Source organism: Trachurus trachurus (assembly GCF_905171665.1).
Source record: "Trachurus trachurus genome assembly, chromosome: 1".
Classification (NCBI taxonomy): Eukaryota; Metazoa; Chordata; class Actinopteri; order Carangiformes; family Carangidae; genus Trachurus; species Trachurus trachurus.
Window position 1 is genome coordinate 14,770,158 of NC_139891.1, and position 23,276 is coordinate 14,793,433.

The window sequence follows — 23,276 nt, forward strand, 5'->3', positions numbered from 1 at the left end:
CCTGAACAAAAGTGCCCTAACTGCACGGTGTTGCCCTGAGGCAACGAATGAAAAAACACAGTTTTAGAATATAAATAATGCCCCCCCCCCCCCCCCCCCCCCTCAGAGACAAGGTCACATGCACTTCAAAACCACTTATTATTGGACATAGACATGTCTGGAGATATTTTAAAACATTTCCCCCCCAAAAAAGGTTAAAGGGACAGTGTGAGGTCCAGTTATGTGGTTCGTTGCCTGAGGGCAACGCTATGCCATAGAGGGCTAAATCAATAGAAGAGAGAGACTGAATGTTAAAATCAAGTTTGAGTTTAATTGGTGGAAATATTTTGTTGAGTGATTAAAATAAATAAATCAGGTCAAAATGTGCAATTAAATAAACCCAAACACACACTAAATCGTAACACACTTAGAGTAGCCTAATTCCTTCTAAAAAGACATTTTAATTAGTATTGCATACAGTATAACTGCATAAAATTGGGGAACTCGTGAAAGACAGGTTAAATTAACAGTTGAATATGAAATAGCAGAAATATTGTATGGCTCGAGCTCTAACACACTTGATGCACCATTTCCCTTAGTTTACCCCAAATCTGATAAATCTGATACTGTACATGTCATTGTCTTTCACACTCCACACCACAGGTTTGTAATATATGAGCCAGAAAGATGTTACAACACATGTTTTCCAGTCAAACCCTTTTGTGCAAAATCTGTGAAGGCACTATAAAGTTTAATATCTGAATTTTCAATTCAGCTGTATTTATGGTCTTTGGTGTATCATCAGGTCTGTTGGTCGTCAACAGCTGGCTCCATGTGAGCGGCTGCTTCATCTTGCTCCTCTGTCGTCTTGTGAAAGAAAGAATATCAGCAGTTATTTTTCTTGTTTTGTGTGATAAAAAAGCAAAATACAACATATCCACTCAAACATAATCTACCGGTGCATAATGGAGCGTCTGTGGTGCTGGGTTGGTTTCCTGCACTGGATGTTTTTTCTCCTCTTCATCAGAATCATTGTCTTGCTGTCCATCCGATGGTGTATACTGGGGTTCATCTTCCACTTCGAGTGATGGATTTTCCTCATCCTGAATATGGACAGGTTTTTACAATAAGATTGTTTAAATGGTAAATGGACTTGCCTTTATGTAGTGCTTTTCTAGTCTCTATGACCACTCAAAGCTTTACACTACAGTCACATTCACCCATTCATACAGTGTTGCTTCTATCTATGTACTGTGCATGGTGTCTAACACATTCACACACAGACTGGAGGAATTGTATAACCGACCTTCTGGTTAGTGGACGGCCCACTCTACTCTACCAAGTGTCTCATACTAAGATTTCCTCCACATGGAGGGAACATTTACCTGAGCATCATGTAGAGCCTCTGGTGGAGGATTTGTCTCCTGGGTGGGAGAACAGTCCTCAATAGGAATTGCAGCAAACCCAGGCTGTGGAGCAGGACAAATGTTTTGAGCCTGGTTTCCTAAGAGCGGCGGTGGCGGTGGTGGTGGTGGTGGCGGTGGTGGGGGTGGGGGTGGGGCTGTGTCCTAAATGTATGGAAAGTGACATGTTAGAGAAAACCAAAGCCTCACCCAAGCTAGACTCTATAATTTACTGTCCAACAGTGAATCTCTCTTCTGACTGTGATGTTTGTCTATACAGGGCCACTGCTATCACTTGAGATATGGTGGTCATGTCTTCTGTAATATCTGAGGAAAAAAGATAACGATAATAAAAGGAGGCATTATATTCAACAATAATAATGCAGTTTTTAGGCAGAAAGACAATTAAAGCCCGACAAGCTGAACTGAGGGGACATTAACCCATGACCTGATACGACCCTGACCATGTCAACAGCTTTACATTTTGAGCAACTTTCAATCACTTTATATAACATGGCCGGTACTGATAAGCAGATTCTTACTGGTTGATTTTTGGTTAACTTTTAATACCCGGACACTTTAACAGCAACCAAAAACCAGCAGAGAAAGCCTCTCAATAAAAACCTGGGCCCTCAGGTTCAAGGTAGAATGGGCTCAATACAGATTAAGACTGATCAAAAATACATAGCATGTGTAAATGAGTATTGATATTTTATTTTTATTACTGCATGCATTTCCAAGCGGCCACATCCTGCCTATAAGCAAATAATGTTATGTTATAGTAAACTCTAATATTACAGACTCAGGTCCATATAGGCTAGCTACAAGTCACACAACACAGAGAAAGACAATATACTGTACGTGATGCATAATAAGAGAATATAGGCCTACCTATACTAAAAGTGCATAATTAATAACAATCATAATAGTAGAAATTAAAAAGGTGGCATCTATGCCAGTGTCTCCATCACAGACTGCTATCGGACAGTTCTGTATAGTCTGAGGCATCAAGTCGACAAATAAATCGATAGGCAGCATAATTTCTAAAACATATTGAGAGAGAGTATCGACATTTACAAACAACATGTCACTTGCACTGGACCTTCTAGGTCACCAGTGATATTCTCAAAGCTTGTATACAACTTGCAGCACTGCCTACTACAGATAGGACCTATAGGCTATTTCATCATTTGTCATTTCCGTAAGATGACCAAGATATTCTATTGAAGCTATCAAGATAGTATGGCTTGTGGTTTCATTATGAAGCCAACAGGCTAGCTATCTGAACTAAATCGCGGCAAGGCAAGGCAATTCTATCTGTACAGCCCATTTTTACTTAGGCTAATCAGTTTGTCTCAAAGGACTTTACATGGCAACACATCTCAAACACCTAAACGTAACATTTCGCTGCTGTAAAGCATCATCACCTCTTCTCTTACCATGTCCCAGTCGTTTGAAGTTTATCTCCAAGCTTCAGAAATCGGAGCAGGAAGTCTCACACAATCTACGTCCATCGACCCTAAAAAAAAAACAAAAAAAACCGTGAAACGCATGTAACCCACCTAACGGACCCGCCCTCAGTCTATCACCCGTGGATGCAATATAGCTATCGACCGTTCAACTTTTGGTATGTCCCAGTCAGAGCGATTGATATAACAGACCTTCAGGGTAAAACCACCAAAACAGAGTATATACAAATGACTGAGTGATATGGCCAGCCATCCAAATTGTTTAACTGAATACAGCCATACAAAATATATTTAAGCTTAATGTTTTCCATTGTTGCATTCCCCCCTGATGGAATTAATATTTTAAAACTACTTTAAAAGGTCTCCACTTTTATTTTGAAAGTCTGAGACTATACAATTCTCCTGGTGACGACATTTCCGGTTTGTGTTTTTGTTTGTCAAAACAAGAAGCGAGCTCAAAAGAAATCCTCTTGGTTACAGTTACAACCTGTGTCAGTGGTTAATGTACCAACCACCTTGTAAACTAGCGGTGGGCGAGTGAGAGACGTCGCTTGTCCCGTCGTTTCTCCGTCCAGCTCTCCGCCGCCGCGGGATGACAACAAACTATCAGCTAACAGCCAGCTAGGCTAACGCTGAGCCGAGACATTGAGACAGCAGCAGCAGCAGCAGCTCGTTACCTTTTATCTCCAGCTGGCACTTTGCTGAGTGTCCGCCAGCCTCGGAAAGAAGCGGACGTCTCATGGTGGTGTTAGTTCAATGGGGAACTGTCTGTTTTCGCAAGGTGCGGATGACCTGTCTCTGCTGAACGAGTCTGAGGGGGGCAGCCTGCCCGGAGAGCCTCCTCCGCCCTACCAGGTGAGCAGCCCGGGGCTCCAGTTCACAACACGCCGGGGACTTAGGATCACATGAGATACTTCATAACTTTGATAAACGATTGCTATCTGATTTATTCATCAGTAATGGACTCCTATCTGTGGCGTTCAGTTTGATAAATGCCAGTCTTCAATGCTACAGGAACATTTGCAGACACAAAGTGATTTTTTTTTTTTTTTTTTTTTACAAGCATATAAGGCCAAGAAAAGTTCTTTATCAATTAGTTATACTATACAATATTAAGCGTGACACCAAAGAAAGGAGTGTAAAAAATCTTACTTAATTCTTACTAAATTCTTACTTACCCTTATGCACTGTTTTTTTTTCAATTCAACGTTTATTGTCATTGTCATTGTCAATATAACTGAACAACTTCCCTCAGCCCTAAGTTATGATAAAAGATAATAAGTACGAGCATAATTTTCTCCTTGTAAAATTATCCTATGTATGAAAATAAATCAATCAGTAAGTAAAGTAAATAACCATTGCAGTGCAAACATCTTCATAGTAATAAAAACAACATTTTTTTTTTTTAGATATTTGTCAGATAGGTTGTTGTTCCAAGCAGCCCGTGTCTTTTCTCAGCACGTAGTCTGTTTCATTGTCTCTTCATGTCAGCACATACTGACCTGTGGGGCCCAGACTATCTGTTGCAGGGCTCTGTAACTCACGCAAGCTGTCCTCTGTTCCTTCTTTTGCAGGAGCGCACCCAACCAGTGCCGGTGTACCATCCCACCCCAGGAGAGAGTCGACTGGCCAGCCAGCTGACTGAGGAGGAGCAGATCCGCATTGCCCAACGCATAGGCCTCATCCACCACCTGCCCAGAGGCATCTTCGACCCAGGCTCCGACCCCTCTGACAAGAAAGTTAAAGAGTGAGTCTCAAACCGGCAAAACTCCTCACATAATTTGTTTCTTTGCCGTTTTGAATGAAGCAGTTGAATAGATAAGTCGTGGTAGTGTGGCTTAGTTACAGTAAAAGTTTGTTAAACATTTTAACAAGAATTCACAGCAGAGTAAACACTGTAAAATATACATGACATAAACTACGCTAGGTCAGAAAATGATCCTGTCATACCATACTAAATTCTCATTCCCTTGTATAATATCTCACCTGAACTTAGCACAATGTTTTTGCAAAAATGTTTTGCTTAATTTATTTAGTTATTAAAAAAAACAATGATTTCTTATATTTTAATGACAAAAAATATGCACATACTTGTTTGTTAATAAGAATTAAATATTTTTTAACATGTAAGTATACTGACCTAGTTACTTTGTGTTTGAAGATAGCGTGATTATAACATACTTTCATCAACAGGTGTGTGATCTGCATGATGGATTTTGAGTATGGTGACCCCATTCGGTTCTTGCCCTGCCTTCACATCTACCACGTGGATTGCATTGACCCCTGGCTGATGCGCTCTTTCACCTGCCCCTCGTGCATGGAGCCGGTAGATGCAGCTTTGCTGTCCACCTACGAAACCAACTGAGCAGCCCCAGGTGGCAGCTTCTGCCTAAAAGTAACTGCACCTTTCTTTTAACCAAAACTGTCCTAGCTATTCAGACAGGTAGCCAAGGCGATGTGGCATTATGCAGATGTGTGGAGGGTGTTTTAGGATGCAGTCAGATGCTGAAAACTGTGCCCTACGGTACATTGCTTAGGTCCGACTATTTGCCTTTAAAAGTAGGACAGTGTGCCAAATCGAGCTAAATGAAGAATAAGGAAAAGTGAACACGTAGCAAAAGTAATTTCACTTTTTCTATGACTGACAGTCAATTTTAATTTTAGATTTTTATGGCAATTAATTGCATGTCACCAATGTCATTTACTTCCCCTTTTAAGGTATAATGTGCAATATGTTATATAAAATGAAGAAATGTTGGACATACTTCTTAGTTAAATGGATAGAAAACATGGGAGTGAAGTTACTATGTTTTTCAAATGAACCATGGCCTTGAATGTCACAAAAACAAAGACCCAACTACTGAAATACAATCAGCAAAACGCAGAAAAATGAACAAGCTTTCTGATCCAAGTTATTCTAAGAGGTCCCAGGATCATTCATGAAAACCATGATTTCAGCTTTTAAAGATATCTAGTTCTATTTTTATTTAACAAGGGTTTGTTGTCTGTACCATTTTCCCTTTGAAGCTGCTTTTGTAAACGTGGATCTGTTTTTTTTTTTTTTTTTTTTTGTCTTTCTACACCATGGATTTTCCCCTTTGTTTTGCCTCATGTTTGTGCTCTGTGTTTTGTTTTTAAACATCAGTCGAGTGTGTCCTTTTCATCGTTTACTGTCACTGACATTTACAAAGACAAGATATGCTGTGCTGTCCCTCTTAATGCACCTTGGAATTCCCCTCATCTAGCATTCTGTAGCCTATAGGTTTCATAGGTGTGTGCGCGTGTTGGGTGTGTGTGTGTGTGCGTGTGTGTTCTTTTGAGGGGGTGTTGGATAGAACCTGACACATTGAGGTAACGTTAATTAACCCTGTCAGTTGTAAACTATGTTGTAGTTACCTCTCTTAATACTTTGAAGCTTTTGGATTTTGTTTTGTGTTGATGGCCTTCTTCTTCTTAAAGCAAGTGATGCATTTCCAGAGCTTCTGAATCTGGTCAAACAAATTTCTGTTACCTTTTGTATTAGACACATGTTCTCTCTGATACTGGCATAATGTATAGCACAAGTGAAATGAGTGAGAAGCTACAGCAGAAGGAAGGAATGTATGTTGAATGTAAAGCATTATTTCAGCTTTTAAAGATTTGGACTGTACAAGTGACAAGATGAAGACTTTTTTATTTTATTTACTCAGGCTGCTGTGCCTTTCAAGGTTGGGGTGAGCCCATTTGCAGTGAAGTACAATCATTTCTGACATGGGTTTTGTTTTACTTGTAGTCGTCCTCTAGGGGGAGACAGATACCAGCATTGTACTGATTTGTGTCGCAGTCGAACAGGCCTAGGATGAAGCCAAAAGTCTGCTCTGGCTGCTGTTAACAATCATTTTGTGTTTTAATTTATAATGTGTGCCACCACCAGTGCACAAGTTTTACGAAAATCCTGAAAACACAATAAAAGTGGATACCAAATTTTACTTGAGTGCGAGCTGCTGTTTCCTAAAGACAAGTTATGGTTTCTTATCGACACAGCTCCTTTTTAACTTATAACACAAGCATAAATTAGTTGTGACATGATGTTATCATACAATAGCTGGAACAATGAATGACTGTATTTTCCAAATTTGGCCGTATTACAACTTGTTTATATGAACTCCCTGTATGCGAGTTACTCAAAACGGACAAACTATTTATAGTGATTTATAGGTCAGTCCTGGATGTCTAGACGTCAAATCCATGGGGGTTGGATGGAGTTTTTACAAATACTGACATATTGTATTGTTGGAGTTGCAGCATGGGACCATCACATATGTACTGCATTACTTTCTCTTTTTTGTTTTGTTTCAGGTGACACAATTTCTAAGTGAACAGACTGACAGAGCATGAACATATATACTGTAGAATTTTTAGATTTTTGTTAATAAAACAAAAATGATGAGGAAGGGTGATTAAGGATTGAATTGATAATAATAATAAAAAATCATGGAGTAGTACCAGTGGTAATTTCTGAAGGTTCTAGCCTGATAAAAAAAAACAGGACAAATATAACTGTGTGTTGTAGTTTACCAGCAATTGCGTTCATTGATCTTGCAATCCAAGACCAAAGGCCAGATCAACAGCAGGCACATGGTCAGATGCCAAAACATTAGTGGAAATGTCAACCAGCTGGACTGTGAACATCAGCAGTGTCATAGCCAGTCAAAGAAAATAGCTTGCATGAACAGTACCGACAGAAGCACAGACAAGTATCTCACAAAACGGCAAGAGAAAGGGTGTTTTTTCTCGTTTTTTTAACAAAATATTTTTATTTAAAAATATTGTATTTACAGCATTTAAAGCACACTTGTTTCACATGTTAATCCATGCATCATTTCAGTGTTACACAGAAAATAGTAGAATTAAAAACTACACTGTTAAAAATTACACTCTATGTACATACAAATGTGGTTCTCAGTTAAATTACAAAAAATTCACACAGCATTTTGTTATTTATACACTTAAAATCTTACAGACCTACAGTCAGCTATGGCTTTTAATAGGCTTACAGTACAAAAGCAAAGATCCTAAGGTCTTCATAGTCAACAGTCCAATACACAGTATGTATTGTTGTGTTTCGTCTTTAGAAAGCATAGATTCCCATACTGACAGTAGCCAGAGCCACAAAGAGTCCCAGGACCATCCTCAGCAGTGGAGAGGCGTTGATAATGGTTCCAGGGACCTGGAGTGTCTTTACTGATTTGGAGTGTGTGGCAGGGCTCTGTCGCTGGCTTTCAGTGACACACACCAGCTTCTGTAAATCATCGAAGACCTGTAAAAACAAAGACAAGAACGCCCATCAGCTGCTTGAAAGATTAACTTGTATAGTATAAAGCTGCTCTCAGAGTGATGCCCCTTCTTTCAGGTCTCTTGCTCTGTTTAACCGTCACTGCTCCTCACCTGAATGTTAAACTCGAAGGCTCTGACGGCCTCCTCCAGCACGCCGTTCCTCTCCTCCTCCGTCAGCTCCACACTGTTCATCCGGCTGCGGTACAGCTGTTTGAATAGGTTGGGGCTGTTGACTCCAGGAAAGGCAAAGAACGACAGCCCCTCGTTGCTCTTAAGCCCCATGGACTTCTGAGCGATTCGACCCAGGACCTGCCCTCCAGAGAGGTCACCGAGGTACCGGGTGTAAGCGTGGGCAAGCAGAAATTCAGGATTTTCTTTACCAATCTAAAGAATCAAGGATGAAAATGTGTTATTCCCATGTAGCCTTGCAGACAGAGATGCGTTTAAAAAAAAAAACGTTGGAACAAGTGTCTGTAATGTACCTGTCTGAGTCGGTGGCAGTATCTTTTAGTGGCTGCAGGGACAACGATCTTCTCTCTCCAGTCCTGGCCGTAGAAGAACTCCAGGTCCTTCTCGATGGACTCCAGCCTCGCCAGTTCAGTGGGGAAGTAAATTGGTGCAACGCCAGGGTGGTCTGAGTTCCTGTCCAACTCTTCCTCCAAAGCCTGGTAGATCTCATGCAGCGAGCATAGGAGGAGCTGAACAGGAGAAGGAGGAGAAGAGATGGTGTCAGACCAAAAGCCACTGGATCCCAGTATCATTAGACTGCTGTAGGTAAAGGTTTGCAAAGGTAAGTAAATAAATTATATTATATAATTTATTTGAGCTTTATTGCAATATGTTACCTTATATTGTGTGAGGGTGACTTGTGCCCTCTGGAAGCTCATCATCAGTTCTGTGTTTTCTGCCCTGACGTGGCTCTCTTTAGTCACCTTTTTGATTTGTTCAGACAGATCCCTGCAAGAGGAGATGAATCACAATCAGTACAGAAAGCTCAACTTGTAATGTTTTGAAAATAGGTACTTTCTGACCACAGTAATGACTCACTGCAGTTCTCATAGTTTGGCACAATTGACAGAAAACAGACATATAGGGCAAACACTGTACTCGAAAGTACAGTCCCATCATGTGTATGGATCAGTGCACCCAGATGTTTATCTAATGTAGTAGGCGATGTCTGTGCAGCTGATAAACTTGCAAGCTGAAACACAAAGTCTGCACACACTAGAGACCTACATTGGATGCTGCAGCACAAATGTGAATTTGTGATAAACAAAATCTTGTGCAAGACATTAAGTTTTGAAGAAAAATCTGTATGGCAACAAAATATAGAGATATAATAAAATCAGAGCAGCACATTCCTACCTGTCTGTTATCTGCTCTGTTGGCATCTGCGTCTTCTTCTCTGTCTCCATTGTGGCCTTGAAATTTAAAAAAAAAGAAATATGGATTTAGCCTATACATCATAAACCATCTTCTAGCATGATCATTAGTACTATGCAGTGATTCAAGAGGTAGAAAACTTCAACTTGAGATATGATGTTCAGTGTAAATATTGTGTTTTACTCACCAGTTAGGTCTGTTAGTCCGTTAGGTTTTGTCTATGTCCACAGTGATTCACTGTGTCCTCTCAGGATGTCCAGTACAGTTTGTGCTGTGCTCTGTGTGCCAATGGTACCGTTTTGTCCCTCTTTTATACCGCCCTCCTTTGTCTCCTCCTCCCTCCAGCAGCAGAATGAAAACAGGAACTCCGTGTCACAAACCTCAGCTAAACATGATCTGGCAACTTCAGCAAAAACAGTAGGAGGGACTGAGAGTTAACATGATGCAGCAACTCTGAGCACAGCTTGAAAAAGTGCAGAGGGAGGGACTAGAGGGGACTTAGCATGAGTAAGGAAGTTTTAGCCATGCCCTGGAAACAGGAGAGGGAGGAGGGCTAAACATGACAATGCAGTTGTGGAATTCCAAAGTTGAACCGGGGCCAGCTCTAAACATGACATGGCGAGTTTCTGAGGCCTGACTGGGAGGAGGTGTCGAAACAGTGACTAACCAGACCAAACAATCTCATGATTGTGTCAAGACAATACATCAGAAGTTTTCAGTTGGTTCACAAGAAACAAGTTTAAGCACATTACAAATTTACTGATAAGACTGTCAGCGGTCACATGGAAGACACTGTTCAGCTAAACATGAGTTAACATGCAGGTTCCATGTAGGTAGTGCAATGTCAAGAGGTGGAAGTGACATGTAGTTGTTAAGAATTAACACATTTAAAAAATATATTTTTGAAGTAAGGGTGTGTCCAGTCAAATTAAGGCTAATCTTGAGGCACTTTTTAAATCTGTCCACAGACAATAAGTCCCAAATTTAAAGCTGGGGTAAGCAGCATTTGTTTTAAAAACTTTTTTTTTTTTTTTTGGAAATTGTGTTTTCCCATTCAGCTATCAGTAAGGAAAGGTCTGTGTGTTTGGGGAAATCACAGTGTTTCTCTATGTAGCTATCTGTATGCAGCAGCCTGAAAAGCCTAAGTTACAGCTCCCAGTATCTTTGGGCAATCAAATCTATTTTGGTCTGGGGGTTCCTGATTAGTTGAGGGGGCCCGTCCTACTCTGTCCTAACAAGAGTAGGGCTGGCCCTTCAACCAACCAGGAACCCCCAGACTAGAATAGATATTTGACCATCAAAGATACTACGAAGCAGGTTCAACAGAGCTGTAGGCTAGTTGAGGTATGAGATGATCACATAGGGGTGTGATGTTAGGTGCTCACTCCCTTTTGCTAGTCTAGTTCATGTTAAGCTGCAGGTCCTCAGACAGTTTGAACTTGTGGTTCCTTAAACTGACTTTCTGCATGATTTTGAAACCCACTGCAGCGATTTGCTCCCATTCAGCCACAGGAGCATCAGTGATGATGTTGGGTGATATGGCCTGGCAAAATTTATGCTGCTCCCATAACACAATTAAGGTCAAGCAATGGACAGACCTGCCAGGTTTCTTCTGAAGACCATTGTTTGATCACAGGTGCATATAAGTCTAACAATTGGGGTGTTGCTGTGATTGTTAGCCTACTTTACACAAAAGAAAAACTCACTTGGCTTAAGAATCACTGTTATCAAAATGATATTTTAAAATTCCATAGGCTACATTTCAATGCCTATAATCTATAGACACATTCAGGGGTTCGTCCACCTGGAGCTGCGGACTCACTAAAAAGCGCATCGCCAGCTGCGACTCCACATCCTTAATTGGTAGCTTAACATGACTCTGCGGCATACAGCGGGGAAGGGAGGGGAGGGGGAGCTAACCGTGAGTCAGCGGTTTGTCCTCCACACTCACTGGAGCGACTCCAGCCGTGAGTTCACCGAGTCTACCTACGGAAAAGACGAGGTTTTTATCACAAGTTTTTAACACCGTCTCTGTCATTTAGTTAAGTCAATTCACCAACCTTCACGACAGGTTTTTTATTTCTTTTTCTTTTTCTTTTTTTTTAGCTTTGTGTTTGTTTCTGTCGCTCTGTTGTTGTTGTTGACCGTGGCTGGAGGCCAGAAAGGAGTTGACATAGTAGCCTACTTTGTGAGGTGAAACTCCTGAGTTTTCATTTCCAGAACAGCTGATCTGAGTTAGTTCAGTCGACTCTGAGTTGAGCTCGTGCCTGACGACTGGTAAAAAGCCATCTTCAATGGGGCTCCGATACTCACCAAGGCAGCAAGGGAGAAAACAGGAAGCAGACAGTTTTTGAAAAACAAAACCAAAAAAAAGCCTACGGCTGCAGCATCTATAACATCCATGTGCTGCGGCCATAGTAAGAATCACTGACAGACTGGCTCAGTTTTAGATGCGGTCGTGGCTCCTCACTTTGGTTTTTATTCATATTCCACACATTAAACAAAGTAAAAGTTTATTCAGTGGATATTTCAACTTGTAGCAGCTTTTACCACCAACAGATGCTGATTAACACGCATCCTGCTGAATAGATGAATCTGTGGAAGAAGGAGGTGGTGCTCACCTCCACTGCTCCTGGTTGAGGCTGAGGGCATCACTCACCCCCAGGACCCAAGGCAGACCTACACTTACATACAGATAGAACTAGAAGTCATTTAATGTTATCCTCAAAATTAGAAACAAAATTAATTTTCAGCTGCAACTGAATGTCAACACTAGGCTGACATAAGGAGTTAGACTTATCATAATGCATTTACAGTGTATGGCTGCACTAATGTTGTCTTGCAGTGGTAGTTTTTCTGCAGACTAATCAGTTCTGTCCTGTGCTGCTTTGTGGCAGTCTTTTGCAAGTTTATGGCTGTGTGAGTTCATGCTCTGCAGTTTAGTACATGTTGTCTTATCTCAGCTGTAAGAGTCGAAGGTCATTGTAGTGGTGGGAATAATTTGGTGCACTTTTGCTCTGAGATTTTGTTATGACTACAGTTTTTTTCATGAGATATTCTGTAGCTACATTATGAATGTATGTGTGAATGTAACACTATTACCATTACTTTGTTTAACTGCTGATATGGGAAATACATTACTGTTGTTTTGTCAGTCATCTTAAATCTATCTTCTTTTCAGAAACAAAAATGCTCCTTCAGCAAAATGCGACGACAGTCTGGTAAGGAGTAGCCTAAACTTTGCATGCACCCATGCACCCACCCATGTGTCTATTAAAAAAGTAATCATGTGACTACAGTGTCTAAAGGTGCAGAAATTGGAAATTTCTTAAGAGGAGGACATTTATATTTTCATTTAAATTTATGAATATGATTTTCTTTTTAAATTGCAGATAAATCATTCATCATCATTCATTAAAAGTTCATGTGAGGCTTTTGCTTAGCCTATCTTGTTAATTGTAAACCTATAAAGATGAAAATTAAGGTTTTGATAAGGCCAGCTTTATATTGTCTCTTAATTGCAGGTAGTAGAGGAACTGAGCTTAATGAGGCCTCGGCCTTCCTGTCTACCTGTCCAGTCAGCATGTCACACCACAGATGGGGAGAGAGAGGAGGAGGGGAAGAGGTGAGAGAACAGACGAGTTGTAATAAACATGGTAGTTAATACATTTTTATATTGAAAGAAAATCAGTACAAATGTAATCTTTAAAGAGGCCAGACAAAACTTTTTTTTTAAACGTTATCCCCAAATTACAAATCCTGAACTGTTAAAACTCTTAATCGATCAGGATCAATACAAAATTCCTTTGCTTTCACTTACCATTTTCTGCCTATTCTTTGAACTGATGTATAAACTATCTCCCAGGATAGTGACAACAACCTGTTGTGTTCATGTTGTACAGCAGAGAGCAGCATTGAGCTGCATTGAAACTTCTCCCAAGTATCCTCTCCACTTTCACCATCACTCATCAGTTTTCTTCCTCTGTGTTTCTTCCAGGAAAGTCCAAGCTCCATGCAGGAGAACTCAGTTTATGTGGATGACCGGCACAGCATAGTAGACAGCACCACTAGCCCAGCGCTAACCCTTCCTGCCACTCCAGTAACCCACAGGCCTTGTCTGTCAATGACTGACACCTGTAGTCCCTTCAGTCCCTGGGATGCTCTCAGATCCAGGTGTAAGACTCCTGGCTGTTGTGATAGGGGTCCTGTAAGTGCTGCAGCCCACCTACACCTCCTTGGGGAATCCTTGTCCTTGATTGGGCAACATCTTCAGGAGACAGATGTGAGTAGATTCACTGAGGATAAAACACACCGTTTGTATCGCTGTGCCTCCAGCACATGGGATGGCTTTGAATCTTAAAAATCATGACGTAACCTGAGGTGTTGTATTATGAACCCGCAGTATTACATGGTTTTCATCTTTGGCTGGTCATCTTTTAAACTGACAGATGTGGGATGTTATGCCCATCTGGCACAGCAGACGAGCAAATATGTGAACAAACACAACAAATGGTGATGAGTAAATCCAGCCAGCTGCACTAGGCAACAAAATTAACGCTAGAAAGGCTGCAAAGTATTATGCATGCTCTTTTAGACAGACATATAGAAACAATTATTACATAATTTTAATTTTATACACATGCTATATGTATTTACATGTTTCGACTACTGCAGTCTTCCTCAGAAGGGTCACCTGATGTTGTGTCTTATCAGCTGATGTTCCGTGTCATAAACCTACTGTAATCGAACTACTAGAATGACTTGTGGACACTGAGAGATGAAAATACAGAGCGAGCGAGATAGGGTTGAAACAATTTGTGTGCCATATAGTTGAGAAATATTTAGTGATTTCGAATGTGGTGAATTTCATTCTGGAGCTGAACAATAAATCAGATTTGATTAGTTGTAAATCCCAGAAGAACCCGCTGTGTAAAATTAAGAGAAAAGTTCAAATTTAACCTTGTTTTCTTTTGTAGATATTGGACGCGTAAATCAGATTACACTTAGTTTGCTTACTGCGCAAAGAAAACCACCGGAGCAAATTACACACATAAAATATCACATAAATAATGAACAGTGGCCAAACATGTTTACATGATCACCAAGCTTGGAAAACAGTTTTTTATTCAGGCTGTTTTGTTAAAGTAATAATGTTGTTCATATTGATCTGCTTGTGTTGCAGATTTTCCTTTTTTTAATTTTTAATTTAAGAAATTATATTATGTTTCAGTCATAAATACGTAAATATTACATCAAAGAATGTGTGGGACAGTTTTTACATATTGATGCTTATGGAAGAAAGATGAGGAAAACTACCAAAATAATTCCTTTATTTTAGGATATTCATGTTAGCGTAGACTGAATATATTCAGAGTAGTTTTCTCTTATGAGATTTTTAAAACGACTGATTCTTATGTAAAGTATTCTGGGAAAATTTATGGAAAGACATTTTGAAGGCTGTGAGATAAAGCAGTCCCGAAATTTAAAACACTTGACTGGTTTCTCTGCTCCAGTCGACAGGAATCTTTTTTTTTTGCAGTGTCCCTCTGTCCGAAGCCTATAGCTGAGCAAAAGATCAAGAGGGGTGTGTTTTGTTTATTTTTCTGGAGAACATGCATTCTATTGAATGAATTAAAGAATCTTTAGTGTCTCTGCAGAAAATGGTGTGCATGTCCGGCAGCTTGTCTCTGCTCTTGGACTCCCTGCTGTGTGCCCTGGCTCCTCTAATCTGCCTCACTGCACAGATACCGGAGCTCAGGAGCTGCACACAACACACACTGGTGAGATACACCTGCCACACACACAGACACACATTTGTCCACATATGCACAAGTGACTGCACATGATTGTTCAGCCAGTTTTTTTTATGACCTCACTGGGATTTTTTTTTTTTAATGTCTTTCTTAAGGCATCAACTCTGGAAAACATTTCTTATGTGATGCCGGGGCTTTGAGTGATGATGAAGACTGGCCACACACATCCTGTGATATGCTGAAAGAAATTTTGAATAATTTACATGTAGAAATGTTCACTTGAATAGTAGTTCATGTTTTTGTGTTGGTTGTTTAATTAAAAGATGTATTCGAGCAATACATTATGCACACGTCTTCATTAGAATTGGTACCAGAGCTTAACCAATTAATATCCTCTTAGATTTCTTCTTAGATCTAATGTTAATGCCATTTCCACAGTTAAAAATAAATCAGGAGAAACTGTAAGAATGCATCAGCCAGTTTACAGGAACATAACTGTATTCTCAGCACCTCTGATATGTGAATCTTGGGTGATGATATATTGACTGCCCATTACTAGTAGACAGTTGATGCAGAAGCCACTGGGCACATGTGTGATTGTCACATTGACAAGCTCTTCCAATAAACCACAAGCAGCTGTATATGATTCAACATTTTCCAACAGTTATTGGCTTATTTTAATCCTTTTAGCAGTGAGTTTTGTTGTGGAGTGTAACAGTGAAGCAGATATTATGAGATCGCTTGTCTGTCTGTAACCACTCAAATTATCAATAAATTCAACAGCTGCGGAAGACCCAGACTCAGTAGAATGGAAACATGATGCTTTAGAGGTTTAGACTCTAAATAAAGAAACTGCAAAGAGCTAGTTCCACATCAGTTCACATCTGATAACACACAACAAAAGCAGAAATGCTTCCAATGACATTTTAACTTCATATCTGTTCAGTCACACCCCAAGGTGGTGGTTGCAGCACGTCCTAATATTTTTGGTGATATTTTACCTTGATGAATTAAAACCCGCGGCGACAGCTTATCTGATATGATAGACATCCCCATGTTCTGACAACGTCATGGGCGTCACCAATAAAACTTAAGGTAGAATGATTCACATGTGCCCGGGGATACTCTTCCTCCACCCCATCTTGGAATGCTTAGCAGTCGGCAAACAAAGAAACCTGTTGTGCATGAAAAGTATATACTAAAGAGTGTGTTCATTTGTGCATGTGCTTAAAGTTGGGAGTGGTGAGACAGGAGGTTCCCTGAAACGGCAAAGCTCACTCACCTAGGCAGCTCTCAGTCGACTGAGAAGCTCTCTGGATGAGACATAACTCTGTGACAGCTGAACAAACGGAGCACTAAAAGAGACGATACATGAACACGACATCAACACAAACCTGAGTGAGTATGTTTCTTATGATTTGGATTATGTACCTGGTTACTTGTAAGTGGGAATGAACTATAGCAATTATATTAGTTTTTTTTTTGTTTTTTGGGGGGGACCATATTGAGCATATTATCATTAGGTCACAATAATTTGCCCATTTGTGGACTAGTGTCATTCCACCAGCTGTGTGTCAGTCTGGGTTGTCAGTGTTATGTAAAGTACTGTGACAATGATGATCTTTATTTTAAGTATTGGTTTAAGGAAAAGTTTGAGTTTCACTTAAGAAGTAATAATACATGTTTCGTAATATCCTGGTGAACTTGCAGTGTAAAATGTTGGGTCTTTACTGTTAGACGAGTTGTACCTGTGGATGTGTTTATAGTGTGTATGTTTGTGGATCATTACAAATAGAAAATCCCAGGCAGAATGTAGTCGGACAGGACTGGCGAGGTGTGGAGTGTCAGGCACACTTAATAGGATTAGATGTGGGATATTAAACACAAGCATTCACTTCCTCACACAAGGAAGAAAGGTGTTGAGAAATATATCAAATCCAGGATTAGATGATTAATCTGCAACGCAACTTTTCCCAGTGCCGTGTGTGATATCACCTAAAAAAAAAAATAAAAAAAATGTGTGATATCACCTTCTCAAGTCCTTATAGATGAACTTTTGATAATGGCCACACATGTATGAACATGCATTGTCACAACATGCCCACCTTCCTGTCTCCATTTACAGCAATGAGTGAACACTTGAGAGGGAGCTACAACGGCTCCTCGACCCCTGACCTGAGGCTTGTTCTTTTGGGAAACCTCGGATGTGGCAAGACATCATCAGCAGACACGATCCTGGGCGAGCTGTCCCCCATCTTCTCCACTGCCTCCAGGAGCTGCCAGCTGCGACAGGGCTTCTCTGAGGGCAGGAATTTCACCCTTGTGGAGGCGCCAAGATGGTACTGGAGTGGTGGCAAGATGGAGGACAGCGTCAAGCGTGAGACAGAGAGAGCAATGACTCTGATAGCACCAGGTGCACATGGTGTTTTGCTGCTGGTGCCAGTTAGCCAGTTCACAGAGGTTGGTTTTTTGACGCTTCAGTTGTCTTAAAACTTGTTATAAAAGGCATGCAGCTTACAATGAATTTGACAATTAAATTCCCTGGTGTTCAAAGGTGGAGGGTCGTGTGCCTGCAGAACTGGTTGAGGTGTTTGGGGAGGAGATAATGGACCACACCATGGTCCTGCTGACATGTGGGGACTACTTGATGGGAAAAACAGCAGAGGTATGAGAGTGTACACATGGCCTCTTTCAAGTGGACTATCCTGTTTTTTTGTACACATTTTGAAACCAAAGCAACTTTTGCAAGTCTATATTTGCACAAATCAAATTGTTTTCCCACAGGAATACCTGCAGAAAGAACACCCAGGCCTGAGGCAGATCATTGATCGCTGTGGAGGGAGGTATCATGTCATCAATAATCGTCAGCAACAGGACAGGGAGCAGATCCGCGAGCTGCTGGAGAAGGTACAAACAAGACTCACTGTCAGAATAACATCAAAGTTTGCACATTTTAGCTCATTTCTCACTATGTACTGTTTGATGACATTTTGTTTCCACTATCCATCGTCATTTTGATTTTGTTTATCAGTTTGTGTGTTTTCTTTTTGTAAAGATGTTTTTAATAATTCATTTTAATTGCATAATCTATGTGTCTGAGTTTGGTTTTTTTTGTCTCGGCACACTCGCAGTTTCACCCTCATACAGTCACACCCAGTCATAGTCACGACCAGTTTTGGTTTTAATGATTCAAGATGAATTACCCATGGGCATTCCTCCAATAAAGCAGGTGTTGTCAAATGTAACATGTGGGTTATTCTTTGTCATTTGATGTAACAGGTGGACAATATGGTGCAGAAAAACGGGCTATACCACATGAAAACAGTCCAGGAGGAGACAGAACTGGAAAAACGGGTAAAGGAGAGAAAGCAAGAACTTATGGAAAGTTTCAGAGCTCAAAAGGAGGAAAGGAGAGAGATGGTCACATCAACGTGCATCCCAAACACAGAAAAAGACGGGAGTAGTGATACAGGAGATGTGTTCAGTGCCACCTTGGAGAAAAGGAGAAGACAAGAGAGGGATGTGGTGGAAAACAGAATAGATGAACGTCAAGCAACCAATGGGCCTCACTCATCTCCAGCACCAGAGCAGTCATATTCAAAGGAGCGAGATGACAGCCAGAAGAGGAGGACGCCCAGTTTTAGACTAAATGCAGGTAAGTGACAGTGAATCAATTCATCACTATATTTGAAATAACCTCAACATGTATGACCCATATTTACTGTTTTTCCTCTGTAGATGGAGCTCTACTCTCACAAATGTCTGAGGCTCAAACATCTCCAAAAGTTAGAACTACTTGTAAGTCACAGCACCTCGGTGTCTCATATTATGTCGCTCAACATCTCACATGACGTTAGATGATAAAATAATGGCGATTCTCTTTTAAACCCTTTAGTTCATCACAGAATCAACAGCTTTGAGAAGCAATCGCCCGAGGTATCTCCGACAACTTCTCCTCATTCGCTCGTCTTCTCCCTCCCACCCTCCGCTGACTCTCCTTCCTCGTTCCGCTGCTCTACCTCCTCATCCACCTCCACATCAACCTTTACCAATCCTCCCTCATCCTCTTCATCCTCCTCGTCCGCTTCAGAGCTGCGCCTGGTGCTGCTTGGGCGATCTGGAGCGGGGAAAAGTGCAGCTGGTAACAAGATCCTAGGGTGGGAGGAGTTTGTGTCACAACCGGACAGCCTCACAGCCGTCACGCAGGCGTGTGAGAAAAAGAAAGCACTGATTGAAGGAAGAAGGGTTAGTGTTTTAAAAGTTATGATGAACCCGTTCGCTCACATGTTTTCATTTTCCTTCCACTGATTACACTATGTGCCAAAACCCCCCAAAATCTAATCTTTGGCACCCTCTTCTTGTTTTGTGACATAAAACAATAGAACCTGGCCGGTTTCCCATGAGTTGACTTTGCTCTTACATTACTGCATATGTGCCCTCTCTGTCCTGCAGGTGGCGGTGGTGGATACCCCAGACTGGTTTAATACACAACAAACTCCAGATGAGGTGCGAGCTCAAATCTCCTCCTGTGTTGCTTTGGCCAGTCCTGGTCCTCATGCCTTCCTTCTGTGCGTCCCCATAGACCAACCTGCAAAGATTGAGCTCCAGGCACTGGGAGCTCTCGAAACTGTTTTTGGCCTGGAGGCAGTGCAGAGCTACACGCTGGTGCTCTTTACTCACGCAGATCGGTTGAGGGCAAGTGGGAAGGCAGGCAACAGCAGCATGGAGACATACATTGCCAGGCAGAGGGAGGATTTGTTAAAACTTGTGGAGAGATGCAGAGACAGGTTTCATGTGATGGAGAGTGGAGGAGGCGAGAAAGAGCGGGTGAATGTGGTGGAGCTGTTAGAGAAAGTGGAACAGACAGTGAAGGAGGCCGGAGGGCAGTGTTACTCTTGTCCCGCTTTCCAGGAGGCAGAGAACAGAGTGAGGCAGAGACAGCTGGAGATAGCGAGGGAGAGAAGAGGGAAAAAGCCAGAGCAAGAACCAGGAGTCGTTGGACAGCTCAGCTCTGAGAGGCGGGCTCTCCATACCTACATGCAGCCTGTGGCAGAGGCAGAAGAGGAAGTGAGAGAGGATGAGATTGAGAAAACAAGGGATGAGGCAGAGATGAGTGTAAGCACCATGAATATTGAAAGCATTCCTCCCATTACGCTTTCCAGCTTGACCCCGTCACTCTTAAGTTCACTTATGGAGAAAATGCAGAATAGTGCAAAAAACATACCCAAACTGTTGTCAGATAGCTCTGTGTGGGTTGGTGAGGAAGCAAAAAAGGTGAGGAGTAGTCCAATGTGGGGGAAAGTTGGCAGCAGAGCACAAAACGTCCAGAAGATGGTGGTCGATAGTTCAATGTGGAGTAAGGTGGGAGCTGGTGCTGGACATGTGTCCAAAGCCGTAGGAAACAGAGTTCCCAAGGTGGTGGTGGATGGCTCTGCATGGGTGGGTTCTGGAGCAAAAGCAGCTGCAGCAAGTCCCATGTGGGGAAAAGTGGGTTCAGGGGCCAAGCTAGTGGCAGGCAGATCAGTGAGTGTTGGGGCTGGGATCGGAGCCGGGGCGAAGAATCTGGCGCAGAGTCCGATGTGGGGAAAAGTAGGAGCAGGGGCCAAAACCGGAGCTAAACTGGTGGCAGACGGTTCAGTGCGAGTTGGAGCCGGAATCGGTGCTAGTGCAAAGAAGGTGGCACAGAGTCCGATGTGGGGGAAGGTGGGCTCAGGGGCCAAAGCAGGGGCCAAAATGGTGAGGGAAAGCTCAGTGTGGGAGAAAATGGCAACCACTGCTAAACAGGTGCCCAAGGTTGACATCATGGGTGCTTTGCTGGGTCTGCTGCTAGGTGTGTTTTTGGGGGGCATCATCGGTGCAGTTGTTGGGGCAGCTGCTGGATCAGCAGTAACTGAAGTGGGCAGAAGAAAACTCAGCAAGAGAAACACAAAGACAGACGAAGCTGCAAAAAAAATGGAGGGAACTGTGAAGAACAGTATTGACTCAGTGGTAAAACAAGGAGGGAAAGCACTAAAAGGTGAATGAATGATTGAACGGAGCCTGTTTGTAAAACAAATGTAACAAATGTAAAATAATTTTTCTGCTGTGAATTAATACATGAAAGTATATAGCAGTCAATTTCTAGGTCTTAATAATCTTGGAATAATTTTGGCTAAATAGATTAGGGCACATGACAAGTTTTTAGTTGCTTATCTTGTATAGAGTTTGAAAGATGTAGCAAATCCTCTATGATAATATTAGAGTTAAATACAGTAACAATGGCGTTATTATTCTTGCTAACTCTTTAACCAAGAATGTGTCATCTTCTCACGATAAATTAATGTTTTTTTTATATTATTACACATACAGTAGCTACACTGTACAGTGCATCAGTCACTCAGTTCGCACTACTAATCCTAAAACATTCATTGTAGACTTAATGTAATTGTCTGTTGTCAGTGTTGTTGTCTTCACAATTCGGCACAAAAGGTCTCAATGCATATTTTGTTGTGAATATGATCTGTTTTAAAACGATAAATAAAGGATTCATCTGATATAGATATATATTTTCAACGTTTCCAGTGTTCATTCAATGCTGGCCTGTTTTTGCATTTACTAAACCTTATGGCCTGCTAAGCCCCAAGGTTGTATCCTCATCCTAAAGCTCAGAACACTTCTAGCATGACCACTCCTCATGAGACGTGAAGGTTTAGTCGGTACATGACCGGTGAAATGGAGCCATTGGTATTTCTGTGTGCATGTGGGTGTAACTCTGATGGCAAGAGGGGCACAGCAGAGGGTTGGGAGAGGAGGGGTGGAGGCATGGCCATTATCTCTAAGTCCCAGCCAGGCCAGCATCACCCTGCTTGGCTTGCTGTATCAGAAGAGGGGAAGAGGTTTAACACCCCAGCAGTCTCAACCTAACGCAGTGTTTTTCAACCTTGGGGTCGGGGCCCCACGTGGGTTCACCTGGAATTCAAATGGGGTCGCCTGAAATGTGTAGTAATTGATTAAAAAAATTGAGTGTTCTTTTAAAAATTATTATTAAAAACACCACACACAATCTTAAACAACTGTATTCTATACTTTCACTTTCTTGAGAATAAAGAGCTCAAATAAAATGCAGCATATAAAAATATCTGAGCTGGTGCATCTTGATTGACAGCCACGTTCATGTGACTGCACATGATCGCAGTGTCGCCAAACATTTGTGATGTCAAAATGGGGTCACCAGCCAAAAAAGGTTGGGAACCACTGACCTAATGTTATACAGTTTTAATTTGACCAGTATTGGGCATCACAGTGACAGCAATATTTATAATACAAATACTGCAACTTATATTCTGCTAAGCAGAGCACATGAATTTAGGCCAAAATGGCAGTTTCAGCGACTAAATCTATCAATAATATTTGTTAAAAACAATAAGATTCAGCTTCAAAAGTAAGGATAATATTTTCACACTGCATGCAGAGCTAAAGATGCAGTCGCAGATACGGTTTGAGGATATGATTAGGACAATCTTTAGATGTGGAATGATTGCACATGAAGAAAACGGCTCTTTTCAGCTTCAAGGATCTGGCGTGGTACTGTACCTGTTGGCTCACTGTCACACTGGCATGGTTTACTGCTAAACATAACTGAGCTTCAGGTTATTAGTAACGCCTTAGCTTATTATTATTATTATTATTATTATATTTTTCAAAAGTATATTTTTGTTTTATACGTTAACACCTCACACCTAGACACTAGGAGGCATTTTGTGAGAGTTTGTCTTACTGCGCCTCTATAAAAGCTCTAGTGTGTGTAGGGCTCCTTCATATTGTGTGACCCCTGCCACCTTTTGTAATCCTCTCAGTGGTTTCAGAGTGAAGCAGGGAGGGGACGGACCAGCCTGGCACAGCAGAGCGGGCAGAAGCAGCCGTAACAGTGTTGTGAAAGCAGCCCTTCCTGTTGTGTGGTCCCGAAACCGGGTGTGTAGGGGTTCCCAGAGCAT

General features: G+C 41.5%; 5 protein-coding genes across 6 annotated transcripts; 3 read left to right on the plus strand and 2 right to left on the minus strand.

The window, feature by feature from the left end:
- Window positions 1–306: 306 nt before the first annotated feature.
- LOC310994955 (uncharacterized protein) lies at window positions 307–2,976 on the minus strand. Its single transcript, XM_083983882.1, has 4 exons — window positions 2,822–2,976; window positions 1,365–1,547; window positions 936–1,082; window positions 307–846 (listed from the first exon to the last, which is right to left on the minus strand). The coding sequence occupies exons 1-4, from the start codon at window positions 2,822–2,824 to the stop codon at window positions 781–783; spliced, it is 399 nt and encodes a 132-aa protein (XP_083840008.1). The 5' UTR covers window positions 2,825–2,976; the 3' UTR covers window positions 307–780.
- A 290-nt stretch (window positions 2,977–3,266) lies between these two features.
- Window positions 3,267–6,819, plus strand: rnf11a (ring finger protein 11a). The gene is made up of 3 exons (XM_083998405.1): window positions 3,267–3,706; window positions 4,426–4,598; window positions 5,045–6,819. The coding sequence occupies exons 1-3, from the start codon at window positions 3,608–3,610 to the stop codon at window positions 5,214–5,216; spliced, it is 444 nt and encodes a 147-aa protein (XP_083854531.1). The 5' UTR covers window positions 3,267–3,607; the 3' UTR covers window positions 5,217–6,819.
- A 786-nt stretch (window positions 6,820–7,605) lies between these two features.
- On the minus strand, window positions 7,606–9,897 carry hmox1b (heme oxygenase 1b). 2 transcript variants are annotated; one of them, XM_083999726.1, is made up of 6 exons: window positions 9,738–9,897; window positions 9,533–9,588; window positions 9,013–9,124; window positions 8,650–8,865; window positions 8,279–8,551; window positions 7,607–8,150 (listed from the first exon to the last, which is right to left on the minus strand). In XM_083999726.1, the coding sequence occupies exons 2-6, from the start codon at window positions 9,580–9,582 to the stop codon at window positions 7,962–7,964; spliced, it is 840 nt and encodes a 279-aa protein (XP_083855852.1). In that variant the 5' UTR covers window positions 9,583–9,588; window positions 9,738–9,897; the 3' UTR covers window positions 7,607–7,961. The 2 variants fall into 2 exon arrangements, with proteins under 2 accessions (XP_083855853.1, XP_083855852.1); XM_083999727.1 differs by lacking the exons at window positions 9,533–9,588; window positions 9,738–9,897 and having other exon boundaries at window positions 7,606–8,150; window positions 8,650–8,935; window positions 9,013–9,113.
- Window positions 9,898–11,445: 1,548 nt separating this feature from the next.
- hmgxb4b (HMG box domain containing 4b) lies at window positions 11,446–15,631 on the plus strand. Its single transcript, XM_084000057.1, has 6 exons — window positions 11,446–11,552; window positions 12,732–12,771; window positions 13,075–13,175; window positions 13,548–13,832; window positions 15,208–15,330; window positions 15,459–15,631. Exons 2-6 carry the CDS (start codon window positions 12,756–12,758, stop codon window positions 15,501–15,503), a joined length of 570 nt encoding a protein of 189 aa, XP_083856183.1. The 5' UTR covers window positions 11,446–11,552; window positions 12,732–12,755; the 3' UTR covers window positions 15,504–15,631.
- An 877-nt stretch (window positions 15,632–16,508) lies between these two features.
- Window positions 16,509–21,659, plus strand: LOC311006907 (uncharacterized protein). Its single transcript, XM_083999931.1, has 8 exons — window positions 16,509–16,701; window positions 17,429–17,763; window positions 17,858–17,968; window positions 18,088–18,210; window positions 18,583–18,958; window positions 19,042–19,101; window positions 19,199–19,548; window positions 19,756–21,659. Exons 2-8 carry the CDS (start codon window positions 17,431–17,433, stop codon window positions 21,325–21,327), a joined length of 2,925 nt encoding a protein of 974 aa, XP_083856057.1. The 5' UTR covers window positions 16,509–16,701; window positions 17,429–17,430; the 3' UTR covers window positions 21,328–21,659.
- The last annotated feature ends 1,617 nt before the right edge of the window (window positions 21,660–23,276 follow it).